This window comes from Opisthocomus hoazin, chromosome 4, assembly GCF_030867145.1.
Source record: "Opisthocomus hoazin isolate bOpiHoa1 chromosome 4, bOpiHoa1.hap1, whole genome shotgun sequence".
Classification (NCBI taxonomy): Eukaryota; Metazoa; Chordata; class Aves; order Opisthocomiformes; family Opisthocomidae; genus Opisthocomus; species Opisthocomus hoazin.
The window spans coordinates 56,789,255-56,812,659 of record NC_134417.1 but is presented as its reverse complement, the minus strand read 5'-3'; the positions used below and the strand labels follow the sequence as shown (position 1 = coordinate 56,812,659).

At 42.2% G+C, this 23,405-nt stretch overlaps 1 protein-coding gene across 1 annotated transcript in view; it reads right to left on the bottom strand.

Moving 5' to 3' along the window:
* The window catches only part of SKAP2 (src kinase associated phosphoprotein 2), a 119,764-nt gene extending 102,213 nt beyond the window's left edge, over positions 1-17,551 (bottom strand). The window contains exons 1-3 of the mRNA XM_075419102.1: positions 17,393-17,551; positions 5,471-5,576; positions 3,186-3,211 (exon numbers count right to left, since the gene is read on the bottom strand). Of these exons, the coding sequence (XP_075275217.1) occupies positions 3,186-3,211; positions 5,471-5,576; positions 17,393-17,441 (181 nt within the window). The 5' untranslated portion in view covers positions 17,442-17,551. The remainder of the gene's footprint in view (positions 1-3,185; positions 3,212-5,470; positions 5,577-17,392) is intronic.
* Positions 17,552-23,405: the final 5,854 nt, after the last annotated feature.

Here is a 23,405-nt window from a genome sequence, read left to right as displayed (position 1 = left end):
TGGATATTAATATAATTGTACATTTTTGGTCATAAGAACAACATGCACTTTCTTTGTCCATAAAGGAATATGACACTTAAGTGTAAGAGTCAGTGTAAAATCAGGTAACACGTCACACATGAAAATTTAATATTTTCCTGTACAATGAATTTCATGTCTTCAATTTTCACGTGTAGCCACTTCCCCTAAAAAGCTTTATTTTTTTCAGTGTGTTGACACAAAAGATGCTTTTGCCAGCACATTTACTGACCTGACAGACAAGATAAAAAGGCTTCTTATGAAGAGGATGCAAGAAAGTCCTCAAGTTCATCAGTCTGGTTACGAAGAAGTACAAATGCCCTTTCAGAAAGTTAGAGGTATACACATGAATGATTCTGGTGTCAAACTTATGTACTTGTGCACATCATCGTCAATTTCTTTTTAATTCTTCTTTTAAATCTCCTTGCCTTATCTTTACAGAAGGTAAGATACTGTATGCTAGCGGCCAAAGGCCATACAAGAAGAGCTCACAGACAACATGTTGGTCAAACTGACTAGTCACTACACGCAGCCAGTGAAACTTCAAGAACATGCAATGATGAAAGAGAGTGGAGTGACAAGCTGATGGCCACAAAGCATACTTGCAGAACAGCTCACAAACTGAAGGAGCTGTTGTTTGAGTGACAACAGCCAAGTTTCATTTTGCTATACAGGAAATATATCAATTTTCAAAGTGTCAGTCTACTTCTTTTGGCCTCCAAAAGATTCTTCTGGATGCCTCAAAGGATGACAGGTCACAACTCACTTGTGAGTTGTGAGACTCTTGAAAACAGCTGATATAGAATGATAATTTATGTAGTATAATAATTACTATACCATGATGATAATATGGCACATAGTATGAATCAGTCTTCATCCTTCCTTTCGGCTACAACAAAGATTATTTTATATGCATTAAAAAAAAATGGAGTAACTGCTACCGCAAAACAAAGAACAGCAAATATGAAGTTTAAATGTGCACAGTAGTTTTTATTCTTCCTAGTCTGCTTCAGTGCAGTTTCCACATTTCTGCTTCCACCTCTGCTTTTTTCCTAAAAGATATTCTCCTTTTTCACTTTATATTTTGGGATATTTCTTCTTCCTCTGGAGGAGGGAGGAATAGGAAAATGTCTGACTATCACTGCCACCTCGCTTTTTAATCTTTTCTCAAACTTTCCATTTTTCATGTGTCTACATGTGCAGAGATATGAATGGGCACAAAGTTGACCTCACTCAGCTACTGCCGCCGCTTTGTTACCCCAGTAGCTGGCCAAGAATCTGACTGCTTACCTGCCTCCATGTGGGTCCTTTGTTCTATATCTGCACAAGTCACGCCTAATTTGTACAGGTCTAAGGTAAGAATGACACAACCAAATAAAGTTTAGCACATACTTTTGAAGGCTGGAAATTATACCAACCACTCATACTATTGAACCACATTCCCTCAAATACTTTGCAAATAAGTGCATGATCCCTTTCTCGTGAATTTTTCATATTCATGCATGGAAATGCATATGAATTTGGAGACATTTATCCTCACCTGCAGAAAACAATGGTATAACTTTAGAGCCCTCTCATTTTATTGACAAATACTGAATTAAAAAAGTGTCAACATTCACAAGCTCCACCATTTGTACACAGTTCTGAACCAAAGAGATACATCGTGATGATTCAAAAAAAACACAAAATATCTTTCTTAAGTATCAAATACTGAATACAATTTTCACAGAAGTCAGAGCAAGTTATACAGCAACAGTTACAGACTATATCAATTAAATCATCCATTTTGCTGAAGGTAATGGAACCTCACCTCTATTAATAATTTGTTGAATCAGAAAAGAAATTCTGAATCAAATTGCCAATGAAGAAAGCAAACAGATTAGAATTTTCTTGACCTTCAAAAAAAACTAACCAGCAAATGCAAACTTCTCTTTGTAGAGAACTCTCATGTTTACTAGAGTCATAGCCTCAGAAAGTTACTAAATCTTCAAAAACATGCTCTCCAGAAAGTCAGATACATATGCAACGAAACAACCATCCCACCTAATTTCATGTTCATAATTTTCTTAATAAAGTAACATTTGACTTGTCCACCCTTAGTTCTGCTGGACAGTGAGGAGAGGAGGGAAAATACATTTTAATTTCAGTAAGGGTGCTGAGGTGCAATATACAAAAAATAGCAAATTATTTTAATACAATTTTTAAAGAATGCCATACTTTGAGTTTACAAAATCTTGGCAATCTTTGGTATGTTTCAAGTTGTATTTTCTCTTTCAGTTGAACTGTTATGGCTACACGACTTAAACAGGAATACACAAACTTGTTGTGCCTTGTTATAACGTGACTTGCCTAACACAACTTACATATTTCCACTTTATCGGGGGGGACACTGTAGCCCACACACTGGAACCTCCTTGTCCAGAAACAGACAGCTCTTCAACCACTGCAAAAAGTGAAGCTTTGCACAGGCTTTTTTGACCTCGCGCTGTGACCCTCATACCAGCACCCACAGGCTGTAGGTCACGACCCCACGAATCAGCATCATGGAAATAAGAGCCCTTCCAGGTTTAGTTACGCAACGGAACGCCATAGCAACAAACCCCTCAGCCCTCTCTAAACCCAACGCTGTGGCTTTGTCTTAACTGCACTAGAAGACAACAGATAACCCACACTTCAGTTCTCACTGCTCGCACACTAAATCGCCTCCTCTCCAACTGCAGGCCCCACCCGAGCTCCGGCTGCACTGGTGAAGCATCCGCCCAGCGCGGGTCGAAAGCCAACACCGTACTGCCATGAGGCGATCCCATTAAACGCTTAACGAAATGTCACCGTGCAATCGAAGACTTTTGCAGCGTTCAGAAAAAAGGCTGAAATAAGTTATCCCTATTAAAATTTTAATCAGTAAGCTCTATTTATACGAAATCTTGAACTATATCTCTAAATCAGTCTCTCCATCCCGTTTCCCGAGGGAAGCGGGACCCAGCGTGGAGCGACGGTTTAGCTTTGCACGTGGGAAGCTTTTTCCCCCGCGTTCCGCAGCAGGGGGCGCCAGCTCCCTCGGCCGCGAGAGGCGGCCCCGGCCCGGCCCACACAGCGCCGCGGGGGGGGGGGCGGGGGGGGGGGCGGGGGGGGAGGGGGGAGAGAGACCAAAATAGCGGGAGATTTACCTTTATCCTGGAATTCTTGAGGATAACTGCGGAAAGAAGAAGAAACAAGATGAAGCAATGCACGCTTGCAAACCCCCAGATTTCAACATTCGGCAGTTGAAACCGAGTGCTGCACGTTTTCCCAAATCATTTTTTCAGTCTTTATTTTTGGCTAAAGTGGTTGCTCAGGTTTTCTTTTCCTTCGCAGTTGAGAAAATCCCCAGTCACTTTAAAGAAGACTTGAACAAAAACAACTCCAAGGAGCCTTTTCTAGGCATATACATCCACCCAGGTGTTTTAAGGTATAAACATACGAATGCGTCTAATTTTAGCAAACCTTCCCAACATTAATACATTTCCAAAAGTTTTGTGCACAAGTAAAAGCCACTAAGCACACCTTAAAAATAACATGGTAGGTCAGCAGGAAAAAAAATCCACAAATAATGCATTTAGTTGCAGTAATTTATCAAATCGAAATGAAAAAGGATTAATAATTAACCAGAAATTAAAAAGTTAATGCATACCTAAATAAAAAAATAAATTTCAAATAAGAAGATCGCAACTTATTTAATGCCTAAAAAAAAAACTCCCCAGAGGGAAAAAACACCATTTCTTCAGATCTAAATCTTGCTATATCAGAAACAAAAATAATCATAGGATACAGTTTGATGCATACAGATACATAATCAGGACAGAGTTATATAAAATGTCATCTCAAGAAGCATGCATAAACTAGAGTTTATGTGAAAAGAGGAGGATTTCACCAGAAATAACTGGCAAATAAAATGCAGCTGCCAAAACCATCTTTATGGACAACCAGCAGCAGTGCGTGTATCAGGCTAGTCAGTAAAGAGATGCTTATAAGCAACGAGCAGGAAAGAAAGGAAGGGTCTAGGGATAAGAAATGGAGATATGCAAACAGAGATAAAAGGCCAGATCTAAGCAATCCTGCAGAGCAAGTGGCAGTAACAGGCAGGCACAGCCTGATATGTGGGATGTGAAAATCAAAGATGACCACAAAGTGCATATATTTTGTAGCCTGCATGAGAAGTAAAACACTTAAGAGTGAATAATATTTCAGGAGACAAGGAAGGAATTAGAAATTAAAATAAGATCTGGAATCACCGGGTCACGTAAGTGAATAGCAAAGGATTCAGTGTCAACTGCGCTCATAAATGCAAGTTCCCTCCTTCGATATTTCATCATCTAAAACAACATGGCTAAGTCATAAGACCAAAGAAAAAAGTCAGTAGTGTTGTATCTGCAAGTCACCTGTACAGTCCCAGTTAGCTCAATAACCCAGAAGCGCAAGGGAAAAGGGGGGGGGGGAAAAAAAAAAAAAAAAAAAAAAAAAAAGTAGTTCCCTAAGCATTTACAGTCTGAATCAAAGACACACAAATGTTCAGTTACAAGATTGTGGGACACATCTCATGTCTTCCTGCAGTCCATGTGATACAAAGAATGATGCCCTCACCAGATGATCGTGCTGCCTTTGAAACTGCAAACAAGTTGCCACAGAGGCAGGAGCATGTCATCAAAGCAAAGGTTAGGAGATATCCAACAGGAGCAATCAGCAGAAAAACACTTTGGAAAAAACAGTGGGAGAACAGCAGCAAGTACTAGATTATATCCCAGTTGATTAGAGTTGTAAAAAAAGATATTACTGCAAAGAAAATTTTGTAGCACAAATAAAATTACAGCCAAATCTCTTCAGCTGTATGTCTGACAAATTAAAATGCAACAGAGGCTCAAATCATACCTGATGTTAAAAAAACAAACAAACAAAAAAAAATCACACAGGCTTCTACTTAGTCTGTCACAGCACTTCACTATTTTAACACTGCTGAAACAGACTTATGATCTATAGTTTCCAGTCATGTTTCAATTTTCTATGACAGACACACCTAAATGACAGAATACACAGTAAAGCAAAGTCAGCACTGAATTATGTTGTTTTACACCAGCCGAGTATGGTGACGTGGTGGTATGCTCATTCCTATCACCAATGCAGTCTATTTCTCATATTTTAATGAATCTTACCAACGCAGAGGTGAAGGCAAGCTCTACCCAACCAGCTTGCAATGAGGGTTCAGAACATTATGGCAAGTCAAATGGGACAAATCCTTCTGTTCCCTTTTCTTACTAAATTGTAGCAGCTACTTGAATCCATGCAGATTATTTGACAAAAATCAGGATCTAGACAGATTTTTAATTGTTAATATTGTTAATGGTTATTAAAAGATTGTAAAAACCTAAGTTATCAGTAAGTGACTTTATAACATATTAAAGCCATGAAGTTCACTTACCTTGCCTTAACATCTTTTATCTTCTTAAGAAGAACTTCCCTTTTTTCTTTTGCTTTCTTGGATAGATTTTCTCCTTTTAGCGTCTGGGAAATAAACGTGTCAACATCTAAATAAAGAAGAAAAAAACAATACACTTCAAAAAAAGATAAATATTGCTGTCATTAGTTTGTCCTGATACTGCTGTGAAAAAAATAAGAAAAATATTTTCAGGCCTACACACAACATAGTTAACGGACATTTCAGATTCTAAATGGGATACATTTGTTCTCTGATCTACTTACGCTTAGCACAGCAAATCCTGTGGTGACATTTGATTCTTGCTCACTTAATTACGCCACATAAGTCCTAATAAATTGCAGTACCACAACAATTACTTTCCATCACCTAAAGTAAGGGATAAAGCTAAAACATGGAAATATTCTTTATGCATGTATTACTGTCATGTTATTTCAGAAGTTCAAGTTACAAAAATGGTTGAGCAATTCATTATTTCAGCAGTAACACCTACCCAGCTACTAATATAGGTCACTTACTGGTTACAGTATTTTCAAATGTTCTCACATTGTCTCTGAACTCCCTACTTGACTAAAAGTTCATATCCAAAGCCTGAATCCTGCAAACAATTAGGTAGGCACAATAAACATACCAAAGGAGTCGAGCCCAAGCGTGTACTTGAAGTTAAGCATACCTGCACTTGCAGAATCACAAACAAAGGCTCTAACTTGCATTGTATTTTTTTATTCTTACCGAGAACATATGTTTATATAGTCATGTAGAATCAAAGCATTCCATAAAAGTTACCACGGTTCTTTGTAATATAGTAAATACCCATTCCAGAGGATAAAAACAATGCATTGACTGAGAACCTGGGGGAGTGTAACTCCTCCAGTGGTATGTTTTCATGGTTAACAAAAACAATTGCCAAAACTAACTGTAAAATTTTCTTACAGTTACTAATCAACATTTGATTATCCTCAAAAATGAAAAGTAGAAACAGGACCAAAAAAACCCATGCTTGTTAACTTAAATTTTTCAGTTGTATGGACAATAAACATTCACTGTTATTACAAAGATTTCATTCTTTATAAATACTTTACCAGATTATTATTCAGATGTTTAGATTGGCTTGCTGTCATCACAAAATGTGGCAAAGTCTTCATTTTGCAAAGTGTTTCAGAGTTCTGAAGAATTATATTGATCCCCCTCCCCAAAAGACAGAGAAGCTTTCCCATCACATTTTTCAAAGCAGTCTTGAAGTGAGGGGACCCACGCTCAGTCCCACGGTATTCCTTCTTCAAACGGACAGAAGGAAAGGCACTTAGCATGTGTATTAATGAATCCTCCGGACACACCCCCAACAGCCTCTATGCCGTAAACCCAGCATCCCTGGAAACATTTTGTCCTAACCCACAGAAAATTTATACATCTTCATAAATTCCAATTATTGTAATTTCTGATCAGGCGGGCAAACGAAGATCCACATGATCCCAAGACATTGGCCACTCACAAAACCTCCCTTAGGTCAAAAGACCCGATACTTATACCACCAAGGGCGAAAACCAAAACCACCAACAGTTTTTCCCTCAATGAAACTCCAACAGGATTTTCCAGTACAGGCCAACCTTCCACTCTGAGAGGGACAGGCTGATTAAATATTTGTTCCTTCATACTTTCACGTATTTATTTCAAAAATTAGACAGCAGCTTCAAAGTTCTACCCAGGCAGCAATACGCAAAAGCTCTGAGGAATTAGTCATGTTTATAAATAAGGAGCAATGCCTGCACAGTAATCTTTGGACGCTAATTAATCACAGAACTTTGCTTCAGCAGTCTTCATTTAAACTCAGTGGGCTTCTTCACTTCTTGCAAAAGCTCAAAACCCAGCTGAGAACGCAGTCGTCTTTAGTTTTGACTGACTCTCAAACCTTTTTTCAAGCACAGATGTTGAGATAACTTGGTTTCTTTTTCCCCATATACTCCTTAATTATGTTATCAGAAGCAAGAGTTACCACTTCTGGCTTAGAATATACTGTAGATAGCAAAACTGGAGGACTAACTCCATTGTTAACACAATCTGTTCTTTTCTGGAAAAGTCTGGACTTAAATAGCAGAAATAATCCAGAAATTTCAACCATGGAGGTACGGGGCTGAATTACATGCTCCATCTATTCTCAGTAAAAGCAGGTAATAAGCTGCAAGAGAGAAGGGGGAGGAGAGATGGAAAGAGAGCAAGCATGCACAAGCTCCTGATAAGTTTGTTGTTTCTAAATAGCAGCAGCATCAGTTACAGAGAAGACATCCGTGGGATGCCTTCCCTCTCCTGTGAGATTGTAAAACAAGTCCTGTGAGCTCAGGCAGCCCCAAACAGAATGCACCATACTCATCATGGAATACTACTCCTTCTGTATGTCCAGAGAAACTACACAGCTTGATCCATCACAACCCAAAAATATGAAGACAGACCTGATGTACACATGATCTTCAATGGGATGCGAAAGAAGCAATATACTTGGAAAATTACACATTACCGCATCATAGACTTTCTTACCTGCTCATAATTACACAGGATGTTACATATCTTGCTCAAGCCACCTTCTGATCCAGCATTGTAAATCCATCCAGGATGTGCCAGATGCACAAGATGAGTAACTTACCCTAAGCTCCACCGGACAAGAAGCAAGGAAGTTATCCAAGTTACGATCATCTCTTCACTATCTGTACTTCCACACTATGGAAGAGTATGGAAGGAGCAATCCTCAGATTATGTTGGAGAGCTGCATCACTGGCTTAACATGAAGGAATGTTCACGCAATTTCTGTGACATTCCACAAAGTGATTTACCTTGGAATGAGAGCAGAACTCAGGACTTCAGTATGACACATGCAAGTCTCATACAGCGAACTTCAGACAAAAGCAGCAAAATTTACCTATTTCTCACCACTGTTCTAGTCACTTACTTGCTCTTCCTTCTCCAGGATGATCCGAAACTTGCTCTGTCTTCTGCTAGTTTAATGCTATACAGAAAAGGAAAGTGTAAACTACTGGTCACAAGCACTTGAGTGTAGATGTGTTTCTTTCATGCAGCAGTAGCAGTTGGTCCATTGAGGAATTTGAAAAGTAGTAAGAGACAGATTCCAAAAAGAAAACCTCTTTGAACAGATTTCTGACTTAAAAGCACTTTCACTGATCAGTTGCCACACAACAAACAAAACAAATTATCTATTTCCATAAATTGTTTGTTTCCAACAAACTAAGAAGCTATTTAGTATCACACATTGCAGAGACTCAGCTTGTTTCCACTGAAAATACTAAACTTTCGAAGAGAAATAAACTTTGGAAAGATATTCAACACCTCTTAACTTTTTGTAAGCTTGTGTGTTAAGACTGCCTGATAGATAGCTTGAATACCCATATTTATTGCTCTGTTTCTTACAGCTCATGATTTTAACTCCGTCTGAATCATGCCCCAGAGAAATTATTTGCCTCCAGAACTGAACAATAGCTGCTGAATGGAAAGATCCGATTGATACGATCCGCTCACAAATTGCTCTGTCAATACAGGTTACAAACTGACAGAAAAGGGAAATCACGCTGCAGTCTAGCTCTGTCCGCTCCAACCGGCTCAGACGGTTCAAAGCTGAATTGCCATTTCATGCAACAGTCAAAAGCTGAAAGGCCCTTTTAATTTAATTTTCATCTACATTCCTTTTACAAGGAAAAAAGCTAAGATTTATTTTGCTTTTCATAGTCAAAACATTTTGTGGTTTTCCTTACTCCAATGATTATAAACCGACAACACTGCAAGTTTTTCATTGTTTTAAGTCTTCGGGGCTATTTTCTTTAATGGCAGCTGAAACCACGCAGATGGGCTTTTTCAAGAACATTGTAAAGTTTTAGCCCAAAGCAAGCGCTGCATTAAAGAGTGCTAATCATAACAAATCATAACACTTCTGTTGTTTACGGGGCTTAATATCATGATCATAAGTCACACTTGATAAAAAAAACATACTTAGGACAGAACCACCTCATTTTTGTGTCAGGGTGGGCCAAACGGACTCTCATAGAAGCACTCAGACGCTGCCCTGGGTCCTCCTTTCTCCACTCCTCCATTAGATAACCAAAACGTTGTCCCTCACGTTATCAAAAAGTCAGCCACTTCTCCATCTCCTGACGAGTTCACGCCACCCAAATGGCAGAGACAATTGCAGATGGCGGTGAGGTAGGCGTGTTTCCACTCAGACGGTCGGGCAGGCATGCAGCTCCCTGCCCGTGACCCGAGGAGAAGGCAGGCTGGGCATGCGTCCATTTTGGGGCTGGGCAGGCATGCGTCCTACGGCAAGGGATGCTCACAGGGCATCAGCTGGGGGACGCGCTGCCAGTCACACGAAAAGGGAACGGCAGGTCGGCAGAACAACGCCTCCAGCCACCAGCCCCTTCCCATCTCTCTCCTCTGCCTCAAGAATTGAGAGAGCCAGGAGCCAGCTGCAAGCCAGAGAATTTCGAAAGGCAGGCCAGAGAATTTGGGAAAGTAGCTGCAAGCTAGGCACATTTGTGTGCACACACTGTCCAGAGGTGCCCAAAGATACAAACTGCCTCGTATCTTTCAGCTTTACCTGGGCTGGCATTAGAAAGCAATTAATTAATTTGATTTCAAAGTTTCTGTGCAATTCATTGATAGGGAACAGGTCTGAATACAAATTATCAGGTAATATCTGTGACTGCCTGTCCTCTTGAATCAAGAAATATGAGGATTTTGCTTCTGCTCTCCCCCTTCCTTCCCAACTATATTTAAAAGTCTTTCTCCAGAGTCAGTTGCAGTGTCTTTTAAAAATCGAGATATATACCTCTACAGAAACAGAACACTGATATAAAATAAAAGCGACTGACACTCTTAAAATGTCTAAAAATTTCACATTGATCCAGACTAACAAGTAGTTGACCATTCCTTTTAGTACAAAATCCTGGAAAGGGAGGGCTGTATAAACTGCTATACCTTAAATCCCCAAAAGCAAGGCTATTTCGCCATGTTGCCACATACAGCACGAGAATCATGACAAACTTTGACGCTCAATGGCTTTGTTAGTGATTCAGACAGCAGAAGTACACCCAAACTGCTAAGACTCCTCAAATGAAGTAAACAGGTAAGACAACTCTTTTAAGAAGTTAAAGAAAAAAAAAACAGTATAATCAAGGATACCTAATCTGAAAACATATCTAATCTCCTTGGCTGAGTAGTTGAGCATCCTCTCTCTACATTAGAGAGGTGAGAAAAGATCAAGCTGTAACATATTAAGCATATCATGAAAAAAACCACACCAGTACAAATCATGATCAAGTTACAAAGTGATTCCATATGAACCATAATAAAAAACGTTAAGGATTAACCTAAAGATTTACACTGTATGCCACATTATTCTGCATCCATTGTGCTTTGTTGACATATGATTATGAAAGAAGCGTAAACCCAGTCAGATGAGAAAGATAGACTCCACGTTAATTGAAAAAGACAAACTAAGTGAATAATGAGTATATAAAAAATAGCCTATGCCATTTTTATCACCCATATATGACACTTATTCTCAAATTTATGGCAGAGACAATTGAACTATGTTTCAAATCACTGGAAGTTATTTCTTACTAGGAATGTCTGTGTGCATTTTTTCACCTCACTGTTTCTGTTCTTACTCCACTGCTATTGAAATACATATATATTACCAAAGCTGTAAATACATGTCTACTTAGAAGATGCCTACAATAATCACCCTGGTTTATCTTGTAAAGACGGATTCTTAAGCAAGAACCAGCATTTGTTAAAGCTTTGGAAACATGAAAATTATAGTTTAAAACAAAGAGTAAACTTTTAAACAATAATATCCTTTTAAAACTGAAACAGCCAATGAAGAAGAGCTACACAGTGCCTAGGTGGCTTTTCCTGTGACAGGAACGTAAGGAGAAAGCTCAGCAACAGCTGACAAGGAGGTCAAAAAAGGACAGTTAGTCTTCTGGGCAGCAGAGGTAACTATAGCTACTGTACTGCCCAAAAATAAAAGGTAAGCAAATTTAAACTCATGCACTGGATCCACCATCTTGTAGTTTTCTTGTCTTGCTGTCTTCTGCATGCTATTTCCAGGATGCAACTAAACAAGTGGGTAAAAGCAATCTGGACAATATGACTAAGCACTTAAAGAAACTGAATAGTATCTGGGTGGAAACGTTCTCTAGGGCAAGAACATTGGTTTCTGATTAGTTCTGGGTTTTTGTTTAGTAGAACAAGGAAAATGGATATTGGGACTGGATATAAGGTTCCATATGAACTAAAGTTTTATTCCATCTGCACAGCAGATACATTTGTAACTTTTAAAATATGAATATAGAGATTGAAACTAGAAGTACTGCAAAGTGTGAAAGGAAAACTGAATTTAAAAAGCAACAGGACCCTTACTATAGTCACAGGTGTGACTATATAATTATGATTATATAACAGTCATGACACCATAAAAATCTTTTCAAAAATAAAGAATTCTTAACTCCTTCAACTAAATCTCCATTACTGGGAAAAAAAAAAAAAAAAATCAAGATTTTGTTTTTCCTCAATCAAGATGACTGAAGCAACCAGTCTGATTTACCTCACAGGAGAAACAATATGCCTTTGGGGAAGCAGCAGCACCTGAAATCCTTCTCAGCTATGGACAAGCCAAAACTTAGAGTGTGCATCAAAGAATAAGGAAAAATAAAAATGAGCAGGCCTCCAACAATCAACATAACCAATAATACTTTGACAGGGAGAAAAAAAAAAAAAAAACAAACAACCCTAACATCCCACTTTGCCAAGCACCCACAAAAAGATCCTGAACATATAAACATGACAGAGGAGATCATCTCTAAAAGAAGAAGAGATACAATGGGGCTGGCTTCCTTCACTAAATTCCGACATCTCAAGCACCATCTAGAAGGTCCAGGGACACAGGCAGGGAATGAAGAAGTTAGACAACCACGCACCTCCCAGGTTGTGGTGGTGCAGCCCCCCATCACACCTGGCAATCCTGGAACCAGTCAACATTGTATTCTTGCTTGCACTGCAGGAATGCTTAGCTGGTGTGCGTTGAATCGGGACGACTTGGCACTGTCCTTGTCTTTGTACAAGCGTAGTCAGTTGGGCCGATCAGGCACCCCCTGACCGCGCCTGGAACCACTGATGCCCGGAGTTGTACCTGCCTGCAGAACTGTACCTTCTGGGTGGTACTGGAATTGTATAGTTACTGCCTAAACATCGGGATTACATCATGCGGATCGAGACCAGGATGGAAAAATACTGGTGCCTAAAGTCAATCATCTTGAGACCCTATAAGCAGCGGTACCAAGGAAGGCCCTTTGAGCTCTTCTGGTCCACAGCGGGCTGCGCCCAGTAACTCCCTCTGAGTGGGACACTTCTCACAGTATCTTGAACTCTGTCGGCATCACCTGGGCTGATCTCCTTGAGACCCAACCTTCGTCTGTTGAGAAATCCTTCGATTTGAAGTATTTCACTGAACTCGAGGGGAATTTTTGTGTGAGCGTGTGTGCAAATCGATTCAACATAATATTCTATTACTGTGATTGTAATAGCAAAATCCCCTTAATCATTTAGTAAATGTTAACTAGTGATTAACAACTGCTAACTTCCTGTAACTCTCTCTCTCTTTAAACTGTGAGCACACAAACATATTCCTTCGACACAAGCCGTTGTATTCTAAAGCCAGTTCTGGATCCAGCAACACCTAGGCTACTCTCCGAGAAGGAGTTTAGAGAGCAAGGGGGTTCAGTCCGGACCTGGTGACTCAACGGGAGGGTCTTCCTGCCCCCTTACACTCCATATAAACCATTTTCTATATAAAACCCCTTTCAATTTTGTATCCCATTCATTTAATATGTAGTAGCATGAACCTTGCCAACAAACTCTGTAAGATCACATTTTCTAAATTTTCAGTAAAATCCTTTCTTGTGCCCTGGTTGCCAAGAAAGCCAATGCTATCCTGGGGTGCATTAAGAAGAGTGTGGCCAGCAGGTCGAGGGAGGGTCTCCTCCCCCTCCACTCTGCCCTGGGGAGGCCTCATCTGCAGTGCTGTGTCCAGTTCTGGGCTCCTCAGTTCAAGAAAGATGAGGAGCTACTGGAGAGAGTCCAGCGGAGGGCTACGAGGATGATGAGGGGACTGGAGCATCTCTCCTACGAGGAGAGGCTGAGGGAGCCGGGCTCATCCAGCCTGAAGAAGAGAAGGCTGAGAGGGGACCTTACAAATGCCTACAAATATCTTAAGGCTGAGTGTCAAGAGGACGGGGCCAGACTCTTTTCAGCGGTGCCCAGCGACAGGACAAGGGGCAACAGGAACAAACTGAAGCATAGGAAGTTCCATCTGAACATAAGGAAGAACTTCTTCACTCTGAGGGTGACGGAGCACTGGAACAGGCTGCCCAGGGAGGCTGTGGAGTCTCCTTCTCTGGAGATATTCAAAACCCACCTGGACGCTGTCCTGTGCAGCCTGCTCTAGGTGACCCTGCTTCGGCAGGGAGGTTGGACTAGATGACCCACAGAGGTCCCTTCCAACCCCTAACATTCTGTGAACACCTCTGAGTGATCATTTAAGCAACCTAACCACTCATTCACAACACAGGTGTAAAGAGGGAGACAAGAGAGCAACAAAACGACTTTCACCTCCCATCAGAAGTTCAACTCATGTCAAGAGGACCCTGTTTCTGTCTCCAGTGTTTCCCTCCCACCACCAAAACAAGTCAGAGAAGAGAGGACAGGATTGTGAAATCCCAGCAACCCTGTGCAATAAGCCCATTGCCACACTGACCTTTCCCCTTCAGCTTTACAGAAACAGCTTCCTCCTGTTTCCAAGTAATGCAGTTAGCCCAGAGCTCAAGCTGTGCCTCTGCCTGGAACATTTCAGCGCCACTGACATGCAACTATAATGACCCTGCCAGCATGTGTGACAGAATTTGTTTTTGCGTTAAAGATATAATATTGTTTATGTTCAAAGTAAAGCACTCACAAGTCAGAAAGTTTCCTGTGCAACTTTAATTCATCCCCTGGTGTGTTTATTCCCATTATCATCATGTTTAACTACAGGAGCACTTAGTATGTTTTCCAGTAGGACCCCTACTTGTTCGGCATAGTGGGTGGACGGTACTCCAACAATCAATCAAGGCTATGCAGGGATAAGGAAATCCATATGATCGCTCCTCCACTTATTGCAGAAGTTGGAAATAGTAGGCAGAAAGAGCAAGGAGAGGAGGAAGAGCACAATATTTAAGAGATTTTGTATCTGTCACTGTTTCACTGCTGTGCAACTGTCGGGCTACAAAACGGTGCTTGTTGCTAGCCATTAACTGCACGTTCTCAACAGAACCTGATAGGAAGAAGTTCCCAGTATTTGTAACGGCCACTGAATACAGACATCCAACTCACATTATTTTCTGAAGAAACAAGCACAGCATGGAAGCAGGTGAATTTGAATTCTAATTCTGTTCCATCATTGATTACTTTTTGCAACCCCAGATCACATCTTGTTTATTACACTAATTTTACCGACGGGAAAACAATATTCCCTCATCTCAACGAGGTGCTGAATCAATACTTGTGAGCCATTAAAATAATACATTAAGAAGCACCCTTGAAGAAGAGCATGCAGAAATTAATAACTATCTACTCACTGCAGTCTTTGTATTGTATAAGGGTTGCTTAATGAATAGTAAAGATATTACAGAGCTCCCTTCCTTTCTCCATTACCATACATCTTCACTACATGAATAGTTTGAGCAAAAAGAAGCAGGAGACTACATAATTAAAGATTACGAGAACCTAAATGTATCAGTGAAAGAACTGCTTATACAGTCTGAACTACTCTAGTTTCTAACTGTCATGCACTTGACTGGTAACAAAAAAAAAAAAAGGAGCAAAAAAAGGAGAGGTTAACATAACGTACACAAACTGTGAATAGTGCCCAATCTTTTGAAAAAGGAATTGAGTTGTTGAATTTTTACGTTGTATAGCCATAATTATCCTTATATTTGTTTCCCTTTGATAATTCTGCAAGTAAGGATTAAAAGTTACAAACTATTAGTTGTCCCTCACCACCCCATCTCCACCCTGATAGATTTCTGCTTAATCCATAACTTCACTGTCATAAAACTAAGAAGTGTTAAGCTCTTTTTGCATTCAGTCCCAAAAAAAAATCCTGTTGAAAATATTACCCTTACAGTTGTAGAGATGTATTATGAAGCATTTATGCTACCATAATAATAATAATCCAAAGATTTAAAGATCATTGATAAACCGTTCCATTCTCCTCTTAACTTCGTTTCTGTAGACAGTACTACAGAAACCATCTTTTTTTCTTCCAGAAAAGCTGAAGCTGTACACATCATACAAACAGTAGATACCTCTATATAACTTAGGCCATTGATCCTAGTGACTCTGAAAGACTGTATTTCCTAGAGGGAAAATAGGTGTTCTCAGTTTCACTTCAAAATACAAACCTTTGTATCGCTTTTTCCATGGGAGACTGGATAAAGCTGGGGAGAAGCACAAGTTGTGTAAATGAGGCACCATGACAAAAAACAAACCAGAGTCTGGAATGATCACATTTGCATCACACTCCGCCCCTGAAAAAAATCCTAAAAGCGCTTAAAACACTGAAGAGTTTCAAGATCAGTTTCACGATCAGTTTCACCCAGTGAAAAGTGCTCTGCAATGAACACACACACTCTTCATGTCATCACAAGGTCCAGAACACAGCAACACCACAGAAAGTACCAAGATTTGGAAAGGCTCTCTAAAGGCTTGGTTTTTTAGTTTGTTGGGGGGGGGTTTTAATGATTAAGAATCTATGCCATGAGAAGAAATCATCAGAAGCTTTCCTTTCTCTCTGGTGGCCTTTCAGGCAGATTTTACTACAGATGGTACCACGTGCAAGTAACGTAGTTACAAACAGTAGTGAGGAAAACACTTCAGACAGTCGGCAGAAGTGCTTTAAAGGCGCGAAGGCTGGCTGGTAAGAGCAGCATGTTTCAAGCATTAGCTCTTGCAATCAAAACTAGAAGGAAAAAGCACAGCCTTCGCAGGCGATGGGCTGCGCTGGACTCCAGCAGGCGCCCGGCCACGTCATCGAGGGCTTCGATTTGGGGGGAAGACTTTGCAAAGCAGGGGTAACCCGAGTGGCCCAGAGCTACACAAGCTCCTGCGGCTGGAACAGAGGTTCCCAACAGCAAGAGACTCCCACCGAAACCGAAATCGTGTCAGCGCAGCAAAGCCTTTTCCGAGTTTCCCACAAAGACAGAAGGAACCCGTAACTGGGCGTACGCAACCTGTTCCAACGGGCGGCGGAAAGGGAGTTTGAGAAAAGCGAGACACAAATCTCGGCGCTCCGAGGTCTCCGCTACCACGGCCGCCGGCGGCAGGTTCCCGCGGCGGGGACCCGTCCCGCGCCCGGTCGGGGTGACCGCACGCCAGCGGCTGCCCAGCACCCCCCGCGCCTGGACGCCACCAGCCGCAGCCCCACAGACAGGGAAGCTTTTTCATCCTCCCCGCTTCACGGCGGGGAACGGCGCTGGCGACGCCAAGACAGCGCGGCCGAGCCCCCGACGGGACCCGCCGGCGCACCCCGGGCGGGAGGAACCCCGGGCGGGAGGAACCCCTGGCCGACCGCTCAGCGGGTCACCGGGCCGGAGGCTGGCGGAGGGAACGGCCGGGCGCGGGCGGAGGAAGCGGCCGGGGGGAGAGGAACGGACGCCGGAGGTAACCCCGAACCCACGAGGTGGAAGCGAGCGGCCAGCGCCCGCTGAGGAGCGCTCCGCCGGGCCGCGGCGCAAGGGGCTGGTCCCCCCGCAAGCCCCGGCTGCCCCAGGCCGTCACACCCCCGCCGGCCCGCCCTCCCTCCCTCACCTGCCAGGAGGCTGCGGACCTCCTCGGGGATGGCGGGCGCGCCGTGCATGCTGCGGGCGGCGGGGGCAGCCGGGGACACCCCGCGGGCGGGGCTCGGCTCGGCTCGCCCCGGCCCCGCCAGGGAGAAAGCGAAGGCCCCGCCCCCCCGCCACGGGGGCGGGGCTTCGCGGCAAGGGGCGGGGGCTCGTGACGCTTTTGCCGTCCCTCCGGGTTTCCCCCGTTCTCCGGAGCTGCGCATGCGCCTCACCCGCCCACCCCACCCCCATGTTTGTACCCGCTGCTGGGTGTCCCTCTTAGCAACGCCCCCGTCACGAGGGACTGCCTTCCACGTGACCATTGCCAGCAGCCATTTTGCGTGAGGGCACCGTGCAGGCCCGCCCCTCTTGCCAGAATCGAACATGGCGCTCAGCGTGGGTCATCCGTCGCCCCCGCCCCGAAGCCCAAGAGAAGTTGACTATTGAATGAGAATTCCCGGAAGTTGCTCTTTGATTGGTCCATTGATTGTCCCGCCCAACCGCCAGGCCTTTCCCAAGCCGGGAGATGGTGGCCCCGGCCTCCCCTCATGGGGGCGGGTGGGGAGTCTGGGGGAGTTGCTTGGTTCGTGGGTGTGAAGAGTGATGAATTTTAGACCTAGTTTCTTCCAGATATCTTTCGAGCGTTCTTTCGGGGCACAGTGCTGACCTTAGCTCGCCTCTTGGCAGGCGGGAGGGCGCTGCTGAGGTAACAAGGGAGAGACTGTCGGCCCCGGCATCCTGCAGGGCCCTGCTGGTTCCTGCTCTTCCCTCTCGGCCTGCTGTTGTTACCAGCGTCGGGACGGCAGAGCTTTCATCATTACCAGTGTCGGCGTTTGGGATAGCAGAGCTGCCATCGTTACCAGTGTCAGGGTTTGGGCTGGCAGACTGCAGCCCAACCTCGTGCTACGGCTGTGCCGGTGTCCCAGGAGTTGCAGCTGGCAAAGTCAAGCCAGAGAGCTTCAGGAAGTCACATGCACACAGAAGACACGCAGTGAAATAAGAAACGGAAAGTGAAGCAGTGGGAATATGCGCGTTGATACTGGTGTCTGTTAGCAAAGATGTGTGGGCAGAGGTGGGAAGAGATGCTGTTCCTAAACAACAGCTGGGCTGCTGGAAGGGCCAGCTTTGTAGAAGTTTGGCTTATGGGGCAGCTTTGATAATATTTTCCCCACAAATCCCTAGTCATATGTATTTGGAGCACACCAGTGATGTAATATGTTTATTGGAGAAATAGTCAAAAGTAAACTCTTAGCATGTGCTTCTGTGACCTTGGTGCTTTTGGCTGTATCTATGTTATTACTACAGAAAGTGTTTGTGTTAGAGCTGCAGTTATGTTAGCACATCTGTGTATCATACCAATGTAGAAAAAACAGCAAGGAAAAGAAGTTACATTTATGAAATCTCACCTTTATACCAGTGTAATTATATTAACACTTGTGGCACAGCTGGCAGTACAGCTGTATCAGTCAGGTATTAAACAGTTTCATACTTCTGCTTGGTGTAGCTGTGCCAGCTGAAGTCTGCAATGTAGACGTGGTGTTAGATTGTATTGTTCTTCTGACCTCTCACATCTCTCTTAATTACGTGGAACAACTCATTTCAAACACATCTGGGTTTTCAAAGCATTGCAGTTTTATTACCTGATTTTATGGCCATCTTGACTGAAACTCAGGCTGTTAACTAACTGACCTGTATAATACTGCATAATGATTTTTATGCTAGTTATCTAATTTCAAAATAAACATGCACACACATCTGGGTGCATATGTGTGTAAATAGATCTTGCCTCTTTATTTGTATAAACACCTACTACTCTTCTGGTACAAGAATATGTTTGAATAATTTTTCTGTGGTTGGCAAGGAGGGTGCTTTGGGCTTATGTTAAATTACACATTTCAGATGTGCAGTCTTGGGAAGCTGCCATAAGGAACAGGAAAATGGCTTGTAGTCTAATTTGCCTGCCCTTTTTCAGGTTAATCGTAATCCTGCTTTCTTGTGTTGACTTTATGGCTACATCCATTTCTGTTCCAGAAATGAGTCAAGGGTGTCACTTGAACTCTGTTGTAGTCTTTGTTTTGAGATCACTTTTCCTGATAATTTATTCCATATGTTTACCATTTGTGTGAGCTTTCCCTGCATTTCAGAACATAAAATAAGAAGAAATAACTTGCCTTTATTATTTCCCACCCCCCATACTCTACTCACTCTGGGGTTTGCTACTTGCTTTTTTTCTTAAAGACCTCCTTGTTGTTGCACTGAAGACCAGCCCATCACACAGTTAGCAAGATTTGTGACCCAGGCCTATTTTAAGCCTTGTTAAGTTCCAGATTTACTCATAGTTCCCTAATTTTTAAATCTACCACTAATAGGAAGCATAATTCAAAACAGACTCCTTCACTGAAACAAGTCTGGCTTCAGCGCCGTTTCAGCCTGGTTTCTGAGGATTCCACAGCTTGTGCCTCATCGAAACCAGAGACACCGCTTCGCCTAATCAGGCCCGTAGATCAGGGGTTCTTGATGTGGGTAGCAACGCCGCAGGGAACACACACAAGTTTATTGTCCTTCTGCGTGGGGAGAGCTACGAAAACAGAGAGTTCAGGGGGAGCAGCCTACCTGAATCTGCAGAGATGCTACAGTAATGCAGCTCCAGGAAGAATAAAGTTTCCCATCCAGGAGCAGCATCAGTGGCACCTCGCCGCCCTACAGAAATCCGACATATCCAGCGTACTGGGCAATCCAGCATTTCTCCATGAAATGTCCCTCTTCTTCTGCAGCCGCGCTTTTAAAACTTAGATTGTAGGAGAAGAAGGAAACGGGACCTCTGTGCAGCTGCTGCTTGTTCTGTACATGTCCTTTAATAGAAAATTAATTGGATTACAGTGCATGCTCCCTGCACTGCTCCCTGCACTATTTCATACAGGCAGCAGCAGCCTTTTTGAGGCTACTCTGTGTTCTCATCTGTTTATCCTGTTGGCTCTCTGTCTTCTTTTGACAGATTCAAACCAAAATAACTAGTCAATAACCAGAATATTTATATTTTTTAATTATTTAATTTCATTAAACAGTAGTTTGCAGAGATTTCTGGCATGTACTTATAGCTGTTAAACAGGAGGAGCACTTTCTTTACAGAAGCGCTTTCTTTACAAAGAAATGCAATAACTTCTGCGTTTAAAAAGATCAGAGAATTATGTTATTGAATGACACTGCTCCAAACATAGCAACTCTTTACGCATTTTGACTGTGGTCGCTGCACTGAAGAGAGCTGCGGTGCCTCTAACAGTGGTAAAACGTATTCTGAACCCTTTGTGCTCTGGCAAAACATCATTAATGTTGTCTCAGGATTTGCTGCTACTGCTTGAGTCAAATTTTTTTTCTCACAGGCAGAGATACTTTCAGGACGTCACAGCAGTTGTTTCGGGAAGTTGCTTGTGAATTAACTTTGAAGTGTAAAGAAGAGCTAGTACTTAATGTAACAACTCATTAAAATTTTGTGTATCCTCTTCTATTCAGAATTCATCTCCATGAAAGCATCCTACTTTGTTGTCCTCTTACGGGCATTTTATACAAAAACAAAATCTTTGAAGCATTTGAGTATTGTCTGCACAGTTGGGTTGCATTGGTTGTACTTTATTAGGATGTGGAAACATGGTCTTGCACTTAGAATTCAACCCATTGAATTCAGCCAGTTGAACATGAGCTGAACACGTTTTTCAATTTATGGGATGCTTTGGTGGTCACAAATAGAACTAAAATGTACTCAGACTGTAAAAGTTTTGAACACCAAGTGCTTGTTTCTGTATTAGCTTATATGATGAAAAATTGCTACAGCAACCTTTTTTCTACACAGTTTGGAGACATTGTTGTTTCATGGTCTGAGTTACAAAATTGATGTACTTTTCTTTGTGAAGGTGACCTGCCATTTATGGACTACTTCCCAGGTTGGTACTGTCTTGCTCTGAACATTGCTTTCTGTAAGCCTATGATTTTGAGACTGGTTCAAGTGAGGCAGACGTATAGGCTCATTTCTTGCCATGCAAACTCATTTTCTCTACAAGAGGAACATGATCAATTATCTTCTTTAAAGTGGTACATAGATATGTAAAATATCATGCCAAATAAGAAGCATTTGTAGTCTCCACTAGAAACTTCATTTGATCCTATTTTATTAAAGTACTCAACTGATAAACTTCACCTCAATGGTTTTAGTTTAAGCTGTGAATTACTATTTTGTAAAATAGAGAACCTTGAAAAACTCCTGATGCAAACACACTATATTTATAAGGTGTCTTCTGGGATATCACATGGTTTACAGTGAGACTACTCAATTAATAAAATAGCTTTTCTCAGCAAGTATTTCTACAATAATGTCCATAAACTACAGTGTGCCTAGCTAAAAGTATTCCAAGACAATCATAGCAATATGCTAAAGGGGGCAAGCAGACCCCAAGCCAATACTGTCTCACTTTTTTTTTCTTCTTAATTTAATAAAAAGCTCCGTATGCAGAGACTGATGGTTTTTCAAGTTCTGACTGACGGGTTTTCAATTGGTCTTGGTACTTTATAGCTCCCAACACTTGGGTAACTCAGCACCTTACAAACTCAACTGAAACAGAAACCTTAGGAAGTAAAGAGGAGTTATTACCCCCCAGGCTGTAGAAATAGTACCTGGGAAGAGAGGTGGCTTTGCCAAGGTGGCAGGGGAAGTATGGGGCAGCGTGCAGATATCAGCCAGATGACAGAAATGCCAAACAGGTGCATCCATTCCTGGGTGGTACCACCCCTCCAGCAAGCCAGTGTAAAATCCTCTGGCTGCTACTGGCTCACCAGAAGAGCGTTTGATTCCTGTCCCTTCTGTGAAAAGTGTTATGTGTAGACTCCTTATAATTCTTCAGTCCCAGACTGTGCATTTTGGACTTCCCACATAGGTAGCTCCTGACTTCAACCATGACGTGAAGAACCACCTCAGCCTCATCACCCACCTATCCTTGCCATTCCCAGTGAGGCTGCTGACCTGAAAACCAGCTGCCAGTTCTGTAGTGTCTGCTGAGCAAATGTCTCCATGATGTGTAAAGCATGCACGTCCATAAAGTATGAAACTGTTGTGCTTTCATCTTACGCTGCTAAGCATTAAAGATTCAACATCCTAGACCTAGTCACTGACAAATAAAAGAAAATGAGGCTAGGGCACGGAAGGCAGTCCCAGGGCTTCCCAAGCACCTGCTAGTAAGCTTGATTTTGCCTAATACACTGATCCATCTTACCCATTTCTGCTTAAAAGTTTATCAGTGCAATTATTCCTAATGAAAGTATTAAACACAGTGCCAAACTCATGAGCCAGAGGGCTGTTTTTTCAACTTTTTCATTACCTACTAAGTAAATTAATTAATGCAAATGAAACTCTGGAGTCATAAAACCACATCCTGCTAAAACTGAAGACAATGGCAAAACTATCATTGACCTCCATGGGAACAGGTTCAGGCCCATAACTTTCGTATATTGTACATTCAGCGACATAATCAGAAATACTATCTTCTCACATTAAAATGATGTATAGATATAGCATGACAAGTAGCAGCACAGGGACTCATCTGATGGCTGTAATTAGAGGTTTTTAATGACAGGTTAGGTATGTTTAATATGCAATTCCACATTGCTGTTACATTATCAGGTTCTATTCAGGATCTTTACACGTAGCATAACTGAATTCAGAGGCAGATGAATGTTCCCGATATTTCAAATTCAGCAGTTTTGCTGATTTAGCACCTTCTGAAGCATGCACCATGTGGTGAACAAACACTACAAGCAAAGATGTTTTCCACTGAGATTTGTTAGGGATTTAAAACATTAACACTTTCCTGTTCACCTTACAGAGAGAAAAAGTGTTGCTTTCCATTTAGATACAGAGAGCTGTGCAATCATTCTAACAGGTATCATTTCATTATCTCTGAGGAATTTAGGTGTGGAGCCAACTCCGTGCATTAGTTAATAACCAATCCATT